The sequence below is a fragment of the Exophiala spinifera genome, assembly GCF_000836115.1.
Source record: "Exophiala spinifera strain CBS 89968 unplaced genomic scaffold supercont1.1, whole genome shotgun sequence".
Taxonomy (NCBI): domain Eukaryota; kingdom Fungi; phylum Ascomycota; class Eurotiomycetes; order Chaetothyriales; family Herpotrichiellaceae; genus Exophiala; species Exophiala spinifera.
Genome location: NW_015622513.1, coordinates 1290202 through 1306983, shown reverse-complemented (window position 1 = coordinate 1306983; position 16782 = coordinate 1290202). Strand labels below are relative to the sequence as shown.

The following is a 16782-nucleotide window of genomic DNA, read 5'->3' as shown; positions in this document are numbered from 1 at the left end:
AAGAAAAGATTGCCTACAGGCACAAGGTACGAATTGAACTTATGCTCGGCACTCGTGCTGATTATGCCCCGAAAACTGGAGTTGAGGTGAGCATAGCACCGTAGATCACATCCAACACATCGTACGATCAACGATCAAGGTGTGCGTGGACTATACGATATACCGAATGGCGGAGTTGTACACAACCACCAGGAGCGGTGCGTTACAGTGCTCGCTCCAAGATCCGGCGGACATTTCCACACCCGGTCTACCCCGTACATGTCCACCTCAATTTATACAACAACACTTGCAGACTGGACATTAGAACATCTGAAATTCCACGCACAACTCAGCACGCAATGCTATTCGAGCAGTCGGTAAAATTGAAACATACCCTGAGCATACGACACAGCAGTTCCCCTTGGCAACCAAGTCCGACTGCTGTCGACCCTGACGCTGCTGTAGTATTAGCGTCGTATATATCACCGATTCTGCTCTGGGTCGTGTTGCTACTGGATACTTTTGCTGACGACTTCTTGAAGGGCTTGCTCTTCCCCTTCCAACCGTGTTTGCAGGATATTCTTTGCCTTTTGCGGATTCTGTGTGAGTTTCCATCCTGACGCCAAACCTAGGATTTCCCTGTTGCTGGCTCCATAAGTTGGGTCGAGATATCGGTTCTTGAACTTGGTAGGGTGCCTTTGTTCCCCTTCAACGAGGGCAGCCACCGGGTCTCGAAGGTTTCTCTTTGAACAGGTAACGGCTAGCGAACGGGGGCTTGAGTTAGGGTGAACGCGGCTTGGAACAGCATCAGCGTCGCCTGGCTGACCCATCGTCTCCAACGAACGTGCTCGAATCAACCATTGAGAGACCAGAGCCAAACGGTTTCGACCTGTCGACAAACTACTGTTGACTCGGTGCTAGCATGGGAGCCTTCACTTACAACGATTGTCATGTCAAGGTCTACCTTGCTTCACCCAGACTTACGCGCGGCCAATGGGTGCTCCAGAACTTCAGGCTCGAATAATTGATGGTTATAGTTTTGGAGAATTGAATTCCCTTCAACGTTCCTCGTGGCTACCCGTGTCACCTGATCCACCGTGGGCAGATGGCGTAAGGGGATTTCACCAGACATGAGGCAGTTTACTTGGGCTTAGCCGTGAATCCTAGAGGCGACGCTCAGACACTGAGGACCCCTGCATAGCGAGGTGCTTCCCCAGCGAACATAGCTTCTACGCGTGAATCACCTAGCTGGGGACTAACCTGACGGCATCCTGCCGGGTTGAGACCGTCCTGTGAAATGTTGATAGTTAGATAATGCCTCGTCCTTACCAGCTTCGCTTTCGTAAATGAAAGATTGAGGTGCGCAGGAGCCCCACAACAAGGGCGGTTCACGGTTCCTTTTAATCGTTGATACATTGCGCGACGACTATGATGCCAGACATTGTTTTCAGACGCCTACCCTGAACCAGGTTTATAGGGCAGTGAAGCAACAGCAGATGCGTGGTGTTGGCACCATCGTAGGGGTGGGTTTTCGCGACGTGAGAAAACTGTCAGACAGTAATAGATGTAGTCGTGAGCCGTGGGCGTCAGCGCCCATCTCTAGGATATTACGGCAAAGATAGACACAGCATTTTGTAATCTGAGCGGTTGCACCGTGTTCTCGTACAGCCGTGAAGAATAAATATCCCAGTGTGATAAAGATTTCGGTACTAAGGCCTGTACAGGGCACTAAGAGGACGCTGAGGGACACACCGCTCGCCAAAAACGCCGGTACGAGTGTGCGAGACGCGTAAAACGATTACTTTCAAAGGACTACTAATAAACACCTACATTGTACGAGTGTCGAGACACCGCCCTGTGGACCTCTGGTTCCTCTGGGTCCAAACAAGTGCGCAATGCTGACCGGCGGCTGTACGGCAACTTCTTCCGCAAGGCCGGCGAGGGGACCGAGGGGTAAGTTGAACTCTGGGTAGAGCACCGCGATTCACTTACTCTGCCAGATGCCCAGGTACGAGTACTACTGTCGACATCGACTTCTTGGTTGTCGACGTGAAGAAGGGATTGCGGTTCAATTGTGCTCTCCTCGCGTTGTCACGTCGACTCTTTGATCCCAAACTCGGCATTGTTTCACAGATCGCCAACACCAAACCCAGGGCGAGTCAATAAAGATCCATACTCACAGCTCTCGCCATGGCCGACGCTGTAATAGCTGCCGCCAATACACTACGGGCAAAACAAAAGCCTCTCAAGGACAAATATCGTTCAGATCCTTCGTCCGCGCTCGTCACGTTGTCCTCTTCCGGAGACCTCGATCCGACCTCGACCAGCTTGACATGTTCTCTTTCCGCAGGACAGGCCGCTCGAAAGGTGGCTGGTTTGCACAAGGCCGCCGGAGGTGAAGGCTTCGATGCTACTGGTGAGCTCTGTTCTGGTGACATGCTGCTGGAATCATTGGTTGCCTGCTTCGGTGTCACGGTACGAGCGGTCGCAACAAGTCTGGGCATTCCCATCAATCGCGGCGCGGTCACTGTCGAAGGCGATCTTGACTTCAGAGGCACCATGGGCATCAAAGACCCGGATGGCAACGCAGTGCCTGTTGGATTCAAGGACATAAGACTCATTGTGCAGCTGGACGTTGACGACGAACACAAATCCAAAGTCGACAAGCTGATCGAAATCAGCGAAAGATACTGCGTGGTACTACACACAATCCGGAATGGGGTCAACGTCGCCACTCGGCTAGAAGCCGCCCTTGATGCCGGCACCGGCAATGACAGCCGCACACGTGGGGCGGACATTCCAGCAAGCGAAGAGGTCTTGAAACTCAATTAGCAACGGCTCGATCGGGATGGCGAAAAGACATGGACCTTTCTCCGTACGCTGGGGGAAAGCCCTCGTGAAACGTGTAGGGCCTCCACCAGTTGCCTCTGAAGTCCCGCGGAAAATACGATGCCTCAGGTGAGGCACTACCGGCTCCCTTCAAGTCTAGTACAATATCGAGCTTATATCCCTGCTTGAACGAATGCCATTCAGGGAATGGTTCCGCGCTTTCGAGCGGCCGTTTTGCCCCTCGTCTAGATCGCCTTAGGGGTCTTTTCTTCGAGTGTTCCACTATCGATCACACGGTAAACCTCACTTTTCTGCCTGTCGAGAAATACCAATACAACTCCCGTACTCCCAATAGATCATACGGTTCCTTTTACGATGTTGCTTTAATCGAATTCGGTGATGGATCCGAAGCTTTCCGAAGTTCCTCTTTCACCTGAAATGCCGCCGCGTTTTGATTTAGGGCCGGTGATTAAAATCCGGGACGTATCTGGTTGTTTATTTGCTAGCGCAGGACAATCGAGATGCATCTTTACCCGACCCCCTGCTCTCTGATGTGGGTTGTCTTGGTCAAGATGAGTAGTTCCTGTGTCGTTTTGTCTAGTTGAGAAAAGCCTCGGCGCCACAACTTTTATCCAACTTCTCGGAAAGGCTTATGTATATATTTCCCAGCGCTCCACCAAACAAAAGGACCGAAGGCCGTTCTTCAAATCTAGCTTGAGGGACCGCAAACACACGATGAAGTTCTTCATGGACAACGGACTGTAACTCGTGAAATCGGCTTCGGATTGCCCAGCTGGACCCGGTGTTTCTTTGAATATTCCTTCACCGGTGGGCGGACTTGTTGTCTACCCAAAAGAGCCTTCCCCAGACCTGTTCAGTCGACGAGTCAACATTTACCGGAGCTTCCTCCCAGTCTCGCTGACTAAACAATAATACGGCTGTACTGCAAATTGGTTCATCCTCTGCAGGTTGTGGGCCTTATTCATTCACACCACGACTACATTGAACGACTGGGAGTCCATGGACCGTCGAGACATCCGCCCGGTTGTCAGGATCATTGCCGCTCCCAAGCGGAGCTCGCTCGAGCCTTTACCATCTTCGCCCAAAGCCGGCAGAAAACGTATATCTCATGCTTGTGAGCGTTGTCGAGAGACGCGGTCCAAATGCTCAGGAGAAGATAGGTGTACCAAATGTGTGAGAGCTGGGGTATTTTGTGTATATGGCGATAGAATCCGGGAGAGGAACAAAAAGTAGGTAACTCCGTCTCTCAGGAAATGACCCACACGAAATGCTGACCTTGATCCAGAGCATTGGACCGCCTCGCGTCACTCGAAAAGGAAAAGGAAGAACTGCTAGGAATGGTCGCAGCATTGACGACTCCGTCGAAAACGTTCTCACAGGTCCACGACCTTGCCATGGAGATGCTGAACAAGGTAGGCGTTCCAGAATTCGGGTGCTCAAGTTTGAATCGTTGTTGGTTAACGTCGGACATCAGTATGCAGCGGCTGGAACACAAAGCAATACTCCGACTGTCGCAGGGAGTGACGAATCCGACCAGACGGTCTCAGATGTGGACCTGGACTGGAGAGCGGAGTATCGCATTCATCACTCGAGGCTCATCTGTTCTTCCGTGATGCCTGCGGCTTCTCCGACGACATATCTTTCCCTCTCCAATGCCATCCCGTGCACAGGATACCCAGCGCACATACAAGCTCAACAGATGCGGACAATTCGGTATCCCGAATACCAAGTGAGACCGTTGCTTTCTGAAGTAGAGGAGTCCCCCGTGGCTGCTGCGTATACCAGCTTCCGAGAGTGGGCATGTCGCCAAATCGACTCTGGAGCATCAAGGGAAAGCATCCTCGGGCCGGAAAAGGTTGAAGTTGACCTGTTCTTCCGTGCACGAGGACCGGCCGACCCGCACACCGTTTCTACCTGGGCTTGTGAGTTCTTCCGTGCGCTGGAGGGCATCGATGTCTTTGTCTGTCTGGCAGGAATATTCAACTTTGATCGTTTCATGCGGGTATGTGATCATCGACTATTTCTTCTCTTCTTGATGCCTTTCGCCCTGGGGATGCTGACCTATCTTTGTATAACTAGTGGATGATCGTGCCGTCTGCGGAAACATACGCAAAAGTCCCTCCTGGCCAGCGACCTACGGCCTGTCAGCGACTTGTACCGCATCATCCTGCGTCCGATCTGCCAGTTCTGTAAGTAAGCGGAAGTTTTGATTTCTTTTTTGAGTCATATTTTTTATTCATTTTTTTTGTCTTTTATTTTTGTTGAACCAAAAAGCAAGCGGCTTGACATGCATGAGCTGACTGAATTATTTCCTTCACCTCTTCATTTTCGGGTAGGCCTGAATTACGAGATGCCTTGATATATGACATGCGTGACTTCATTCTGGCAAGTCAGTGCTATGGCACGACGATCAACTGGGATGGCAGCCTGGATGAGGCGATTGACATAGACCCGGAGACGGCCAATATGACCATCTCGGATGCCTTTGCCGAACACTCGTGGCACATGGACAATTGGACTTTCAGTCGAGGCTTTGCAGCAGTATTTCCCGAGTTGAGACACCGCTATCGCATCTCACCGGCCATCGCGATTCCGCCTAGTCCTGGCAACGTCGAGGAGTTGCTGCAGAAGCGCGATCGCATAAGAACGGGCATAAAACGTGAAGGAACTTGACTGGCACGCCCGACGGTCCTATCGAGCATAGATGGGTACTTTCGTGCAAGGTCACATAACAGTCAGGGCGGGCCAGATGGTTGCAACGATAACCGCGAAAAGCGACAATCTGTCCAAATCCACCACCCCTCTGGGCGATCCCGATCAGACCGAATCATCCGCACTGCGAGACTTCGATTCCTCTCCTCAGCAAGAACCATGACTTTTTTTTCGTTCGAGGCGCGTCTATAGGAGTTTTGCGTTCTTCTCGGCCTGCGATCCCGTCTGATCGCCGACTAGCCCACCTCTCCTCCCTCCGGAGGCCCCTTTCCGAGGATCCCCCCTATTTCGAAAGGATAAACAATCCCGCCCCTGGGTTTCTCCCCCATCAATGGTTAACAATGTCATTGATGGTTGGAGTTTTTGTCGTTTCGCAAATGTCTCTTCGGTCCATGGTTGACGTCAACACGACTTGGTTGTCACTGTGTCGATAGGCGTATCCCTCGATGCCAACATGGCTCAACCTCCAGGGCGATTGATATAGTCACACGACGGACGTCGCGTGGAAGGAACGAGGTAGAATGCAATGTTCATTTGCTTTTTCATCTTGCGCCCTGCGCATCTCAAGGAACGACCAACCCAATTGCCAGAGGCGGCCGCCTCTTACACTCAACTCACAACAAAACACAGTTCTATGGACGCTCGGTATCATCTCTCCACGGCACGCACGCCCCGGGGCCCGGCCCGCCGGCACCCAACTCAACCTAACCCCGACACCAGGAACCACGCCTACTTGCGTGCCATTGCCTTGCGCTTCGCGGCCTTGAGGGCGGCCCGCTTGGCACGCCGCTTCCTCTTCTCCGCCTTGCGTACGACGTCGCCCAAGTTCGGGGACGGCTTGTACGGGCGGTTGGGAGGGAGCGGCGTGCCCTCCTGCCCATAGAAGTACTTCTGTCTATCCATCAAGGATAGTTGTTGTCTGGTCGTCATGCCCGGCCACGGCTTCATGCCGTGTGTTTGGTCCCAGGCAGACCCCGTGCTGCTGCCGCTCGTGGTGCTGCTGTCGGAGGTGTTGCTGCCGCTGTCGCCATCGTCGCCGTCGTCGTCGTTGGCGGGGGCAGGAGCCACGGCACGAGCGCGCGCGCGAGCACGGGCAGGACCGCGAGCCGGGGCCGGAGCGGGAGCGGCGGAGGAATCGTCCGAGGAATCGATGACGATGATTTCAACTCCCTGGCAAGCAGGAGGAGCAGAGCGCGGCGCTAGGCCGGAAGAACGCGCGAAAGACGAAAGAAGCGCACCACCATCGTCTGAGGTGTCTGTGTCAGTGGACGAACCCCACTCTCTCTTTCTCTTGACCGCGTAGTTTCCCAGTTGAAGATCGTTCACGGTCGAAGACGAGGTAGGGCCAGATGCAGTGCCCGTGACCGTTGTCTGTGGGTCCCAGTCACGGTAGGGTTTGAGGTCGGCGGACGAAAAGGATGCTGCAATAGGGACAGAGGCAGAAGGAGCATACGAGGAGATAAAGATTTCGCGCTCGAACTTGGCGTCAGATTCCTCAAAGTTGTACTCGTCGTTGTTGTTGACGGGAACGGCGGCGGCGGTAGTAGTGGTGCTTGTGGTAGCATTGTCTTCATCCCGAGATGGTGAAGGAAAAAAGAGAGGAGTATCTTCACGAGAGGATCTAGTGTTTGGAGCATCTTCCTCGTCGTCTGGAGAAGAGAGAAAGAAAGAGAGGGACGCGCTTGTTAGCCCATTTTCCAAGTTTTTGTTTGAAGTAATGGATGGGAGTTTTTCAGATCGACGAGAGGGGAGACTTACTCATGGTTGTGTCGTTTTGTTCTTGACTGCGGAGGGATGACATGTTGGCGGCAGTCGAGAGATGATGGGACCTCAAACAGTCTTCGAAAGACTGAACGTCAGTCTGGTCTTTTTGGGCAGTGAGGTGTTCAGGTTTGATTTCAATTTTCAATCTGGTCCGCGAAAGAGCTGGTCACGTCCTGAATGAGTCCGAGGGTCTCAGAGGGTGTGAAAGTATGGGTTGAAACAGTAAAAGGTGTCAAGAAGAGGACAGAGGATGGTTCGAGGCGTGATGGTTCCGGTGATACTGGCGCTGGATGATCAAGTTCTCTTATCGATGGAGACGGTAGAGGTCGGAAAGGTTTATTTTTCTAGAGAAGAACTGAGGAGATTGAAAATGAGACAATTGGGATTCGATTGATTGATTGATTGATTGATTGATTGAATGCAGCAGACAATGACATGGTGTCGTCGAGAGTGTTGTGTGTTGAGCGTCATTGTCACCGTCAGGAATCGATTGAGAATTGAACTTATTGAACAGGTCGACGACTAAGCGAGGCGCGATCTTGACGAAGGACCAAGACACGAAGTTCATCGTGCTCGAGCGAATAGTTGGTGTGGTGCGGTCGGTTGTCGCGTGGTGGAGCGGATGAGAAGTGTGTGCAGAATAGTGAACGAGGCTGAGCCGACAAAAGGGGAAGAAGAAGACAGTATTACCGAGAGTGGTATACAACGCATCACATCGTCTCACAAGATGGATGTATCTAGCCCCGGAGTCTGTAAGAGACAACGGAGACAAGAAGAGTCTGAAAGTGCTGAAAGTTTGAGACTTTGTCACTTACGTGAAAGATCGATGTGTAGTGGCCGTGCCCGTTGTTTGTCGAAACAAAGCGTGAGGAAAGGATCCCTTCGAACTAAGACGCCGGGGATTGAAAGAAGAGAGGAGAACGAGAAGGACAAGGTCTTCTATTGGAGGCCAGCCACGGGGGACTGGAACAGTGGGTGTCCACTGGAGAGAAGCCAACGAAAGGAAGATTGCACGAAGAACATCCAGGAGGGGGGGGGAGAGAGAGAGAAATGCTGTAGGACGTATGTACACACCGCTATGTACAGAAAGGAAGTGGGGGGTGTGGGCACGACAAGACAAACAAGACAAGATGTCGCGCCAAAGGTGTTCGTGTCGATTGGTAGGGATAGTGGTGGTAGTCGTAGTAGTAGTAGTAGTAGTAGTAGGATCGCCATCGGCAGTCTCAAAGCCCTTGAGAACGAACAATGAAAAGAAAAAGAGACGAAGTCATGAAACAAGGATTCAGATCAATCGTAGACCAGTAAAAGACAAAATTTATGGTCTCCAGGATCTGAGCTGGAATTTGCCTCGAGGTCCATGAAGTATCGACATGGAAAACCTATTCATGCTCGATCTCACGTAGTTGTAGCAAGAAAACATTCGTCATATCAAATGCGACCATGGGGACGCGAGAAGAAACAAGTCTTGAAAAGGCCACCATTTATTTCATGATTCATGATTCATGATTCATTTGGGGTATCTTGAAATATTATACTGTGCGTGGTAGCAGAATCACCGATACGCATGTTGGTGCTGAGGCTCCACGTAATAATGAGTGACACCGTCTGATGTGTTGAAGCTGTACCTTGACTCTTCTGGCTCGTTCGGTACACCTGGCCGGAAAAGACCAGGGAACGCAATAGGGGGGTCTCTGCTCTGGAGACGCGGGTCAATCACCTGGTCGGCAGTCACAACAGGCGGGGCACCTGCCACAGGTCGTTGCTGTTGCTGCCGTAGCTGCCGATGCGGCTGCCGTGGCAGTGTTGGCCTTCGTCCCTGGCCGTTAATGTAATTGTCCATCCACTCCCGATGCGTCAGGTTGTCTATGGCGGCAATCCTGGCCGGACGCGCGTCGGAGCGTCGATGCCACCACGGAGGAATGAGATTGATGTGTAGGTCGTTGTACGCTGTTGCGCCACGTCCGTGGCCTTGTGCAACTGCTAACCGCTGCATTCTGTGGCGGAGCGCCAACGTGATCACCTGCCTATCCGAGGGGATAGGAATAGGGAACGCATATGTGCTGACAAAGTAGTCGATGGGCAATCCGCTATCGACGAACCCCAATGTCGACCTCGTGTGGTCAAGGACCGGCTTGAGGAGTCTGTTATTGCGCAAATCGACACGCATCGCTGTGTTCAACAAGACCTGTTCCCGTGTCAAGCGCCCGAGCAATTCGACTTCTGTGGCGCCTGGGTCGCGGCGGACGGTGTCCATGGCAGGCACGTGGATGGCATCCCTGAATCGAATGCGCCTCATGTTGAAGACGTTTGCGTTTGGTCTGTTGTCAACGACATTGATCCTGTCGAGGATGTCTGCCATGCGGACGCGAGGGTCGAGACGCAGCCACAGCTCCATGGTGTGCCCCAAGACGTCAACGTCGACCCACCGAGGTAGGTGCCAGAAGTATCGGAGCGGTCTAGATTGGGGACCAGGCCCGGTTTCAATTTCCTCCGTTTGGGCATTGACGAGCAATGGAACATCAACATTGGTGAGCGGAGAGGGAGCCGGTTCCAGTTGGAACAAAATCGGATGCAGGTTGGCTTGGGTGCTCATATGATAAGGATGAGCTGAGCCTCTTCCAGGGCGTGGCCGAGGTGGAATTTGTTGGTGTACTTGTTGCATTTGGCCATGGACATTGTAGCCAACGTTGTACGCAGGGAAGGTAGGCTGCGGAGGGTGGTTGCCGAGGATGACTTGTGGAGCCTGAACAATCGAAGGAATTGTCCCGGGAATGTCCAGATCGACTCGCTTGCTCAGCTGAGATTGTGCTCTTGCAGACGCCATAGCCTCAATCTTTTGCCAATGGTTTGGTTTTCTTGGTTAGACCCAGTTCAAGTGAGATCAAGTAAAGCCTGGAAAGCATTCTCAAGGTGAGAATCAATGGTCACTCTCTCAGAGCAAGGACAAAGACAGCCGGACAGATATATTTATATGTCCGGGACAACAGTGAATGATACTTGTCGCAATAACCGGTTTTGGCCGAGAAGGGTGACGAAGAAGCTAAGGGATTCAGTTCAAGAATTGGCTGGGAATCCCTAAATGCCAGATATCTGATCAAATAACAATTCAGCAGAGACAACAAGTTAAATGATAATGAGGCTTCACTTCCTTTTGATCCCAGAATAATTGTTCGTTTCTTCTTTCGACTTTCGACCTTTGTCGTGAAGAAAGAAGTGATCTGCATTGTCTCATGAACAAAAGACCAGGCAGTGCGAGGCGATCTGAGAGCATTCATCTGGCAAAGTTTCAAGCACCAGGGAGTTTTAAACTTCTCTCACGAAGAAAAAGTGCGGTCAGGATTGTGACACTGTCCCTGGATATGTCTGTTGTATTCTTTGCACCCCGGGGACCGTGAATATATCTTCTGTCGGGCATCCATTGTCCAGATTTGGAAGCTCGCTGCTTTCCTCTGCGAAGATACTGAGCTCTCGATCTCAGTTCTTACCAAGTCAGAAGGCAGTCGCTTCTATCCTCTGAGCTTATTCCATATCCATGTTGTGGAACCATTCAGTCTTCTTAATAGCGTGGACAGTAAAGGCTTCGGCCCAAATCTCCGGGATCGAGACCAAATTCGCAGTGCTTCCTTTTGCTTCATCGCTCAAGGCGCGTTTGCGTTGAAGTCAGAGAGAAATACCAGATACGTTGCCCACAATGCAATGTCTCTGTGAAATGAAACACTCATCAGACCTCTTCGTCTTCGTAGGGTCAGAATGAGGAGCAACCCCATCATTTCAGCCTCAATCTTGTGCATTTTTAATGGTTTGACAACCTGAGTCGCCTGTTAAGAGGGTCGAAATTCTTGAGATTTCGGTCTTTGTTGAGTCAGCCGCAAACAATGTTGGCAAGCCTGTCGAAACGCTGTTGCTGACAGCATTCACACTGGGTCGGACGATATCTCACCTCAGCCACCGTGAGTTGGAACGGAACCTGAGGTACCACAAAAGTAGCCACTTGCAAGGTCGGGACTATCCTCCCCCCTAAAGTCCTCTGCAAATGTTGTAGTAGAGCATCGATTGAGCAGTCGAACTCATATCTCTAGACTTCCCAAGACTAGTGAACCACAGTCAAGGGAGATTAGGTGCTTCGAAGAATAGCGTCTGGCGTATCTTTCGTGTATCCTAGCCAGGAAGCAGCGGTTATGATCAAGACTCTTCACCAAACGGATAGTTGAATTTCAAAAGTCCGTTCAATCCGCCGACCCATCCATCGTCTGATTCAGTCCCACCACTTGTTCTCCGCATTATGCAGGGGATGCCCCCGACAAATCCATCCACCTCACTCTTAAATTCTTCTGCCGAAACGCGGACTTCAGTCCCAACGCCGATGCCATCTTTCCGTCTCATGCCGTCAATACTGACTTCCACTTCACGTCCCCGGTTCTTTTCACTCAACTTCAGGCTGATTGGTGTGGTTGCGGGGAGGATTAGGGGGCGGAAACTCAAGCTCCGCGCGCAGATGGGTGTGAGCAACAGAGACGGTACCAACGGGTGTATGATACTGCCGCCGGCACTGAGGCTATACGCCGTGCTGCCGGTTGGGGTACTGATAATCATGCCATCGGCAACAGCCTCAGTCAAGAACCGACCGCCAACGTACACATCGACGATAGCAAGGTGCGGATCTCGACCCCGGTGAAGAATGACTTCGTTCATAGCATGCGCGTCGTGTGTAGCATCTCCATTGGTACTGAGTCGATTGCCCTTCGCGTCGAAAATGCTGACTTTCAGACGCTGGCGCACCAGCACTCTAGCTCCTCGCGTAGGACCCATGGACTTTCCACGTACTGATGACCAGCCTGTACAGTCTGTTTCAGCACTCAACTCTGTCGAAGACGAGCCTTGAATGACAGCATGCCTTTCGGAGGCCGCTCCCGACATATAAACCTCCCGAAATGCCCGCTTGTACTCGGCAAATTTCCATTCACTCAAGAACCCAAGGGTACCCATGCTGAAGGACAGAATAGGTGGCACTTCGGATGATGCAGCGAATTGAGATGCAGCGTGCAAGATTGTCCCATCCCCGCCAAATGTAACTACAAGGTCAACTTTATCGTCATACTTTCGTGGTAGGTTGGTGGAATCCATGGAGGTGAAATGATCGAAAGCCAATTCATGCCCGATTTCCGAGGATACTTGGGGTTCAATGATGATGTTAACATCTGGGTAGGTAGAGTTCACATGCTTGCTGAACTCTTTGAGAGCTTCGCTAGTATCCTGAGAGCAATCTTTTTTGATCAACAAGAGGTTCCGTGGAGGTTGGGACCATTCGAGACAAAGAAGTGCGTGGGCAGCAGTTTCTCTCAGACGAAAATTCCTGCGAGGGGGAAGAATATCTATCGATCTTGGAGCTGAATTCCTTCTTGTCGAACAAAAGGCCCTGCTGCCCTTTGGAGCAAATCGGCAAGAGTGGTTCTTCGCGATGTCATCAACACCTATGGCTCGTGATAAGGGATTTAACCTTTGAGGCCCTGGAACTCTTCTGATGGATAGTGACAATAGCAACATCGGGTGGATAGATAATGTCGTCGCCATAAGGGATTGTATGTTTGATAGTGTATGAGCAAAGAAACGACTTTCAAGCTAGATGCTGAAATATCTGCTAGTCGGATAATGCTTTTGAATATGACTGCAACGCTTGCTGTAAAAAAGATTCTAGAGTATCTAGCATTCTAACTGTTTTGCGTAGTCTTGATGAAGAAAGGGATCTGTGAGAAGAACGATGATCGCTGCACCGCATCAGAACAACTCGCATTTTGATAGTCACGTGGCACCGAGGTGTGGTGTCTGGCTGACTAAGCATACACATGCCTTGCTCTCCTGTTAGCCTCGAGTAAAGATGATTGCAACTGTCCTTGTGTAGTACCTATCCAAGTAACTGAATTCTCCAGGGTCTGACGAATTGATTAGTGCTGAGAGGACAGCCTAATTTTCGTGTGAACCAGGGTCTCTGGGAAGAGAACACGTCGAGGGATGTTGTCGAGGCCGGGAATTCCGGCTGACTGGTGAGGCTGGTGAGGCTGTCCGGCTCGCCATAGATCCGGCCCCGTGGAGCTACAATAGGCGTTCGAGGTAAAGCCACCAGCCTACAGTAGCGAGCCTAATGAGCCCTTGGAAGCTTATAGGTGCAGGGGCTCCATGGCAGCAGCCCCTCCCCTAATAGGCTCCCCTAATAGGCTCCCCTCATAGGCTGCCCTTGTTATTAGCTGCTAACTCCGTCTGCTGTCAGCGATCATGAGTTGTATGCAGGTGCCTGCGTCCGAGCGCAGCACTATGAGATCGTGACCATCTTCCTGATAAAGCACGCCTTGCGCGACCTCTCTATGCATCCCCCATTGCGGACCGTTCTTCTCCTGTCCTCCTCTGCGTTGTAGCGTTTCTTCATCTCTAGGTCGATGGCTCCAAGACAGCCTGCTCTACTGTGTTATCGCTCCCCTCAGTGCTAACGCTCCCTCGTGCATATCTCCAGGCGTAAAGACCGCATCCTTCAGACCATCGAACCTCAATCAGGCAAACATGACAGAAGACACTCTCCGGAGCCGGACGGTGCGCTCAGCGGTCACGACAGGACCCAAAGACACCGCAGACGGTGGTGCGGTGGCTCCGAAAGAAGAACCACATCCAGCCGGGGAAGTCAAGTACGGCACTCTCAGCCAGATACTTCGTGCTCTTCTCCTCTTGACGTGGTTCAACTGCGGCTGCGTCTCAATCAACGTGACTCAATTCCTGGGTGCGCCACTCTATTGGTGGAACAAAGACTATTACTATGCATACATGGCCTTGACCAAGCAGTCTTTCGGGGTGATGGGCATTGCTGGGACGAGATGGTTTGCATCCACCAAAGTCAGAGTGAGTTGGGACAAAGACCTACGGGGACAGTTCTCCAAGAACAAGTCCGGCAGACTGGAAACGTCTTTCCCAGAAAGACTCGTTTACATCGCCAATCACCAAGTCTACACCGAATGGCTGTATCTCTGGTGGATAGCCTATACCAGTCGGATGCATGGCCATATCTTCATCATTTTGAAGGAATCTCTCAAATATGTCCCTGTGCTAGGCCCCGGGATGATGTTCTACGGGTTTATCTTCATGGCACGTAAATGGATCCAGGACAAGCCCCGTCTACAGCATCGACTAGAGAAGTTGAAGACGCGTCACGGCGGTCCCATGTCCGGCTCCTCAGGTCTCGACCCAATGTGGTTGCTGATATTCCCAGAGGGAACCAATCTTGCAAGAAACACGAAGAGGAAAAGCCTCGAATGGGCCGAGAAGCAAGGCATCCCTGACATGAAACACCTCCTCCTTCCCCGAAGTACAGGTCTATTCTTCTGTCTTCAACAATTGCAAGGTACAGTCGACTGGGTCTACGATTGTACCATTGCATACGAGGGAACCCCGTATGTATTCATTTAGTTTGTCGTGGACCTTGGCTGACACTGCTATAGGAAAGGAGGCTTTGCCCCAGAGTTTTTCACAATCCGCTCGACATACCTCCAAGGACGCCCGCCAAAGTGTGTCAACATGCATTGGCGTCGATTTGCCGTGTCTTCTATTCCCCTCTCTGACGCCAAAGAGTTCGAAGCCTGGTTGATGGATCGGTGGCGGGAAAAGGACGAGCTCCTCGAACAGTGGTATGACACTGGTCGATTCCCTGCCGATTCCGATTCCGCGGACACCACCAAAGGCATCTCGAAGGAAGGATACATCGAAACCGAAATGACCCTCAACAGCTGGATGGAAATCGGACAGATTTTTGTCGTGCTAGCCTCGGTTGCTCTGATGGCCAACGTGGCGGTGAAGGCACTCGCCATCTTTAGAGTCTTGAAGTGAAATTGTCCGGGTCACTAGAATATTGCTTTGAGAAAGAAGATCCCCAGGTCTGCATATCTCGGAGCAAGACTTGTTTCTCGCTGATCATGCCTTTCGTCCGCACAAGGCAGAGTAAACCTCTCGGAACTCATGAAATCTATTAGCCATGTCCTATACAAGGGGTGGCACCTTCAAATTGGGAGTGCTTTCTGGCGCAAGTCTGTTTCATCTGAGTGACTCTTTTGAGAATGAGGTACCCAAGTACCCAATGCCGTACTCGTTACTACAACCAATAGAGCCAATAGTATTTGAGTCAACCAGGCCATGCCTGACCTGTCGGATCTTGATAGATCCTGAATGAATTGCTGTTTGCGAAAACCCAACCTCTAATATCTATATGCAATCTGATTATACAAAGCTCAAGAGGCGTCGATTGTGGACATTAAATCTTTACGCACGTTTGCATTGACAACACCACCGACACCAAAGGCAGGCTGAGGCATACATTAGTTGTGCACAGGCATCAGACACTGAGATGACTGCTGGACTTACGATGATTCTTCCCATCCTTGCGAAGGCGCTTACGCTCCAATCCCGGAGCACTCGAGAATACCGATCAACCAACCCCAACCGTCCTTGTCTGTTGTACAAATCCAATCCGAGGAGATGGACCGGCGTGGAAACGAGTTGGATCGCCGCCGGGGCCAAAAATTGCGCAGTGGTAGCCCGCCCTGATTCCGTGCTGAGAATCTGGGAGAACCGAGATCTGACGCTCAAGGGCAGGTTGGCAAGCTGCGGAGCAATGATGGGAGGAAGATTGAACGAGGCGAATATCGTCAAACTATCTCGTACGGCGAACAGGGCATACGAGAGCCGGGGCACCGCCGCTGCCGGAGATGATGACGGGCCACCAAACATGCGGACAAATCGCGAGTCCTTGTACACGCACCAACTCATGTTCACGGACGAGGTGGCGAGGAATTTGGCCGGTCCAGATGAAACCGTCGAAGCTGGTTTCGAAGAGAAAGTCGAGGTGAGTGTGTCAACGGTATTCGCGGTCGAGTAGGTGAAAAAGTACAGACCGAATATGAGGAGGAACGGCTTAGAAAAGAGAAACTTGTGTGGTTGCGTGTAGACCGGTCGAAAGGAGCGTCGAAGACAGGACGAGAACGCTTCTCCTTTGGCAGCTTTTTCCACTATTGATCTAGATGCGGGTGGTGATGTTAATCAGTGTTGGCGTAAAGAGGAGTAGATGCCAACTTGTGCAGGATAATGTAGACAGTTTTCATGTTTCCAAGCATACAACAGCACGTCTTTGTTGAGGCAGCTTGGCAGCCATGCATTTCTGCCAGCTCTTGCGTGTACATACCGGTCTATTACACATATCACAGGTGCTATCAAGCTTGATGCACCTGCGGCAGATGCGAGATCCGCACCCACTCTTAAGCCTAAGTTCGCGGTGTTCCAGTCCGAGACAGCGTCTGGTTGTAAGGAATGTTGATGGACGGCCGGCCTAGGTATTTGAGGAGGCTGTAAAGCATGCCTCAGGGAGGTTCTCGAGTCCGTTGGCGTCTCGTTCTCTCGTCCAGGCTCGACGGCAGGCATCGAGGCAGGATCTCACGCGAGCAGTAC

General features: G+C 51.6%; 7 protein-coding genes across 7 annotated transcripts; 3 read left to right on the top strand and 4 right to left on the bottom strand.

Moving 5' to 3' along the window:
* Nucleotides 1-2169: 2169 nt before the first annotated feature.
* Nucleotides 2170-2811, top strand: PV08_00494 (uncharacterized protein; the record flags this gene model as incomplete). The annotated part of the gene is made up of 1 exon (XM_016374859.1): nucleotides 2170-2811. One exon carries the CDS (start codon nucleotides 2170-2172, stop codon nucleotides 2809-2811), a length of 642 nt encoding a protein of 213 aa, XP_016240135.1.
* Nucleotides 2812-4441: 1630 nt separating this feature from the next.
* PV08_00493 (uncharacterized protein) lies at nucleotides 4442-5502 on the top strand (the record flags this gene model as incomplete). Its single annotated transcript, XM_016374858.1, has 3 exons — nucleotides 4442-4831; nucleotides 4909-5018; nucleotides 5166-5502. The coding sequence occupies 3 exons, from the start codon at nucleotides 4442-4444 to the stop codon at nucleotides 5500-5502; spliced, it is 837 nt and encodes a 278-aa protein (XP_016240134.1).
* A 768-nt stretch (nucleotides 5503-6270) lies between these two features.
* Nucleotides 6271-7342, bottom strand: PV08_00492 (uncharacterized protein; the record flags this gene model as incomplete). The annotated part of the gene is made up of 2 exons (XM_016374857.1): nucleotides 6271-7190; nucleotides 7300-7342. The coding sequence occupies 2 exons, from the start codon at nucleotides 7340-7342 to the stop codon at nucleotides 6271-6273; spliced, it is 963 nt and encodes a 320-aa protein (XP_016240133.1).
* A 1515-nt stretch (nucleotides 7343-8857) lies between these two features.
* Nucleotides 8858-10129, bottom strand: PV08_00491 (uncharacterized protein; the record flags this gene model as incomplete). The annotated part of the gene is made up of 1 exon (XM_016374856.1): nucleotides 8858-10129. The coding sequence occupies one exon, from the start codon at nucleotides 10127-10129 to the stop codon at nucleotides 8858-8860; it is 1272 nt and encodes a 423-aa protein (XP_016240132.1).
* Nucleotides 10130-11487: 1358 nt separating this feature from the next.
* PV08_00490 (uncharacterized protein) lies at nucleotides 11488-12429 on the bottom strand (the record flags this gene model as incomplete). Its single annotated transcript, XM_016374855.1, has 1 exon — nucleotides 11488-12429. The coding sequence occupies one exon, from the start codon at nucleotides 12427-12429 to the stop codon at nucleotides 11488-11490; it is 942 nt and encodes a 313-aa protein (XP_016240131.1).
* A 1428-nt stretch (nucleotides 12430-13857) lies between these two features.
* PV08_00489 (uncharacterized protein) lies at nucleotides 13858-15171 on the top strand (the record flags this gene model as incomplete). Its single annotated transcript, XM_016374854.1, has 2 exons — nucleotides 13858-14738; nucleotides 14787-15171. 2 exons carry the CDS (start codon nucleotides 13858-13860, stop codon nucleotides 15169-15171), a joined length of 1266 nt encoding a protein of 421 aa, XP_016240130.1.
* Nucleotides 15172-15569: 398 nt separating this feature from the next.
* On the bottom strand, nucleotides 15570-16755 carry PV08_00488 (uncharacterized protein; the record flags this gene model as incomplete). Its single annotated transcript, XM_016374853.1, has 3 exons — nucleotides 15570-15644; nucleotides 15703-16354; nucleotides 16520-16755. 3 exons carry the CDS (start codon nucleotides 16753-16755, stop codon nucleotides 15570-15572), a joined length of 963 nt encoding a protein of 320 aa, XP_016240129.1.
* Nucleotides 16756-16782: the final 27 nt, after the last annotated feature.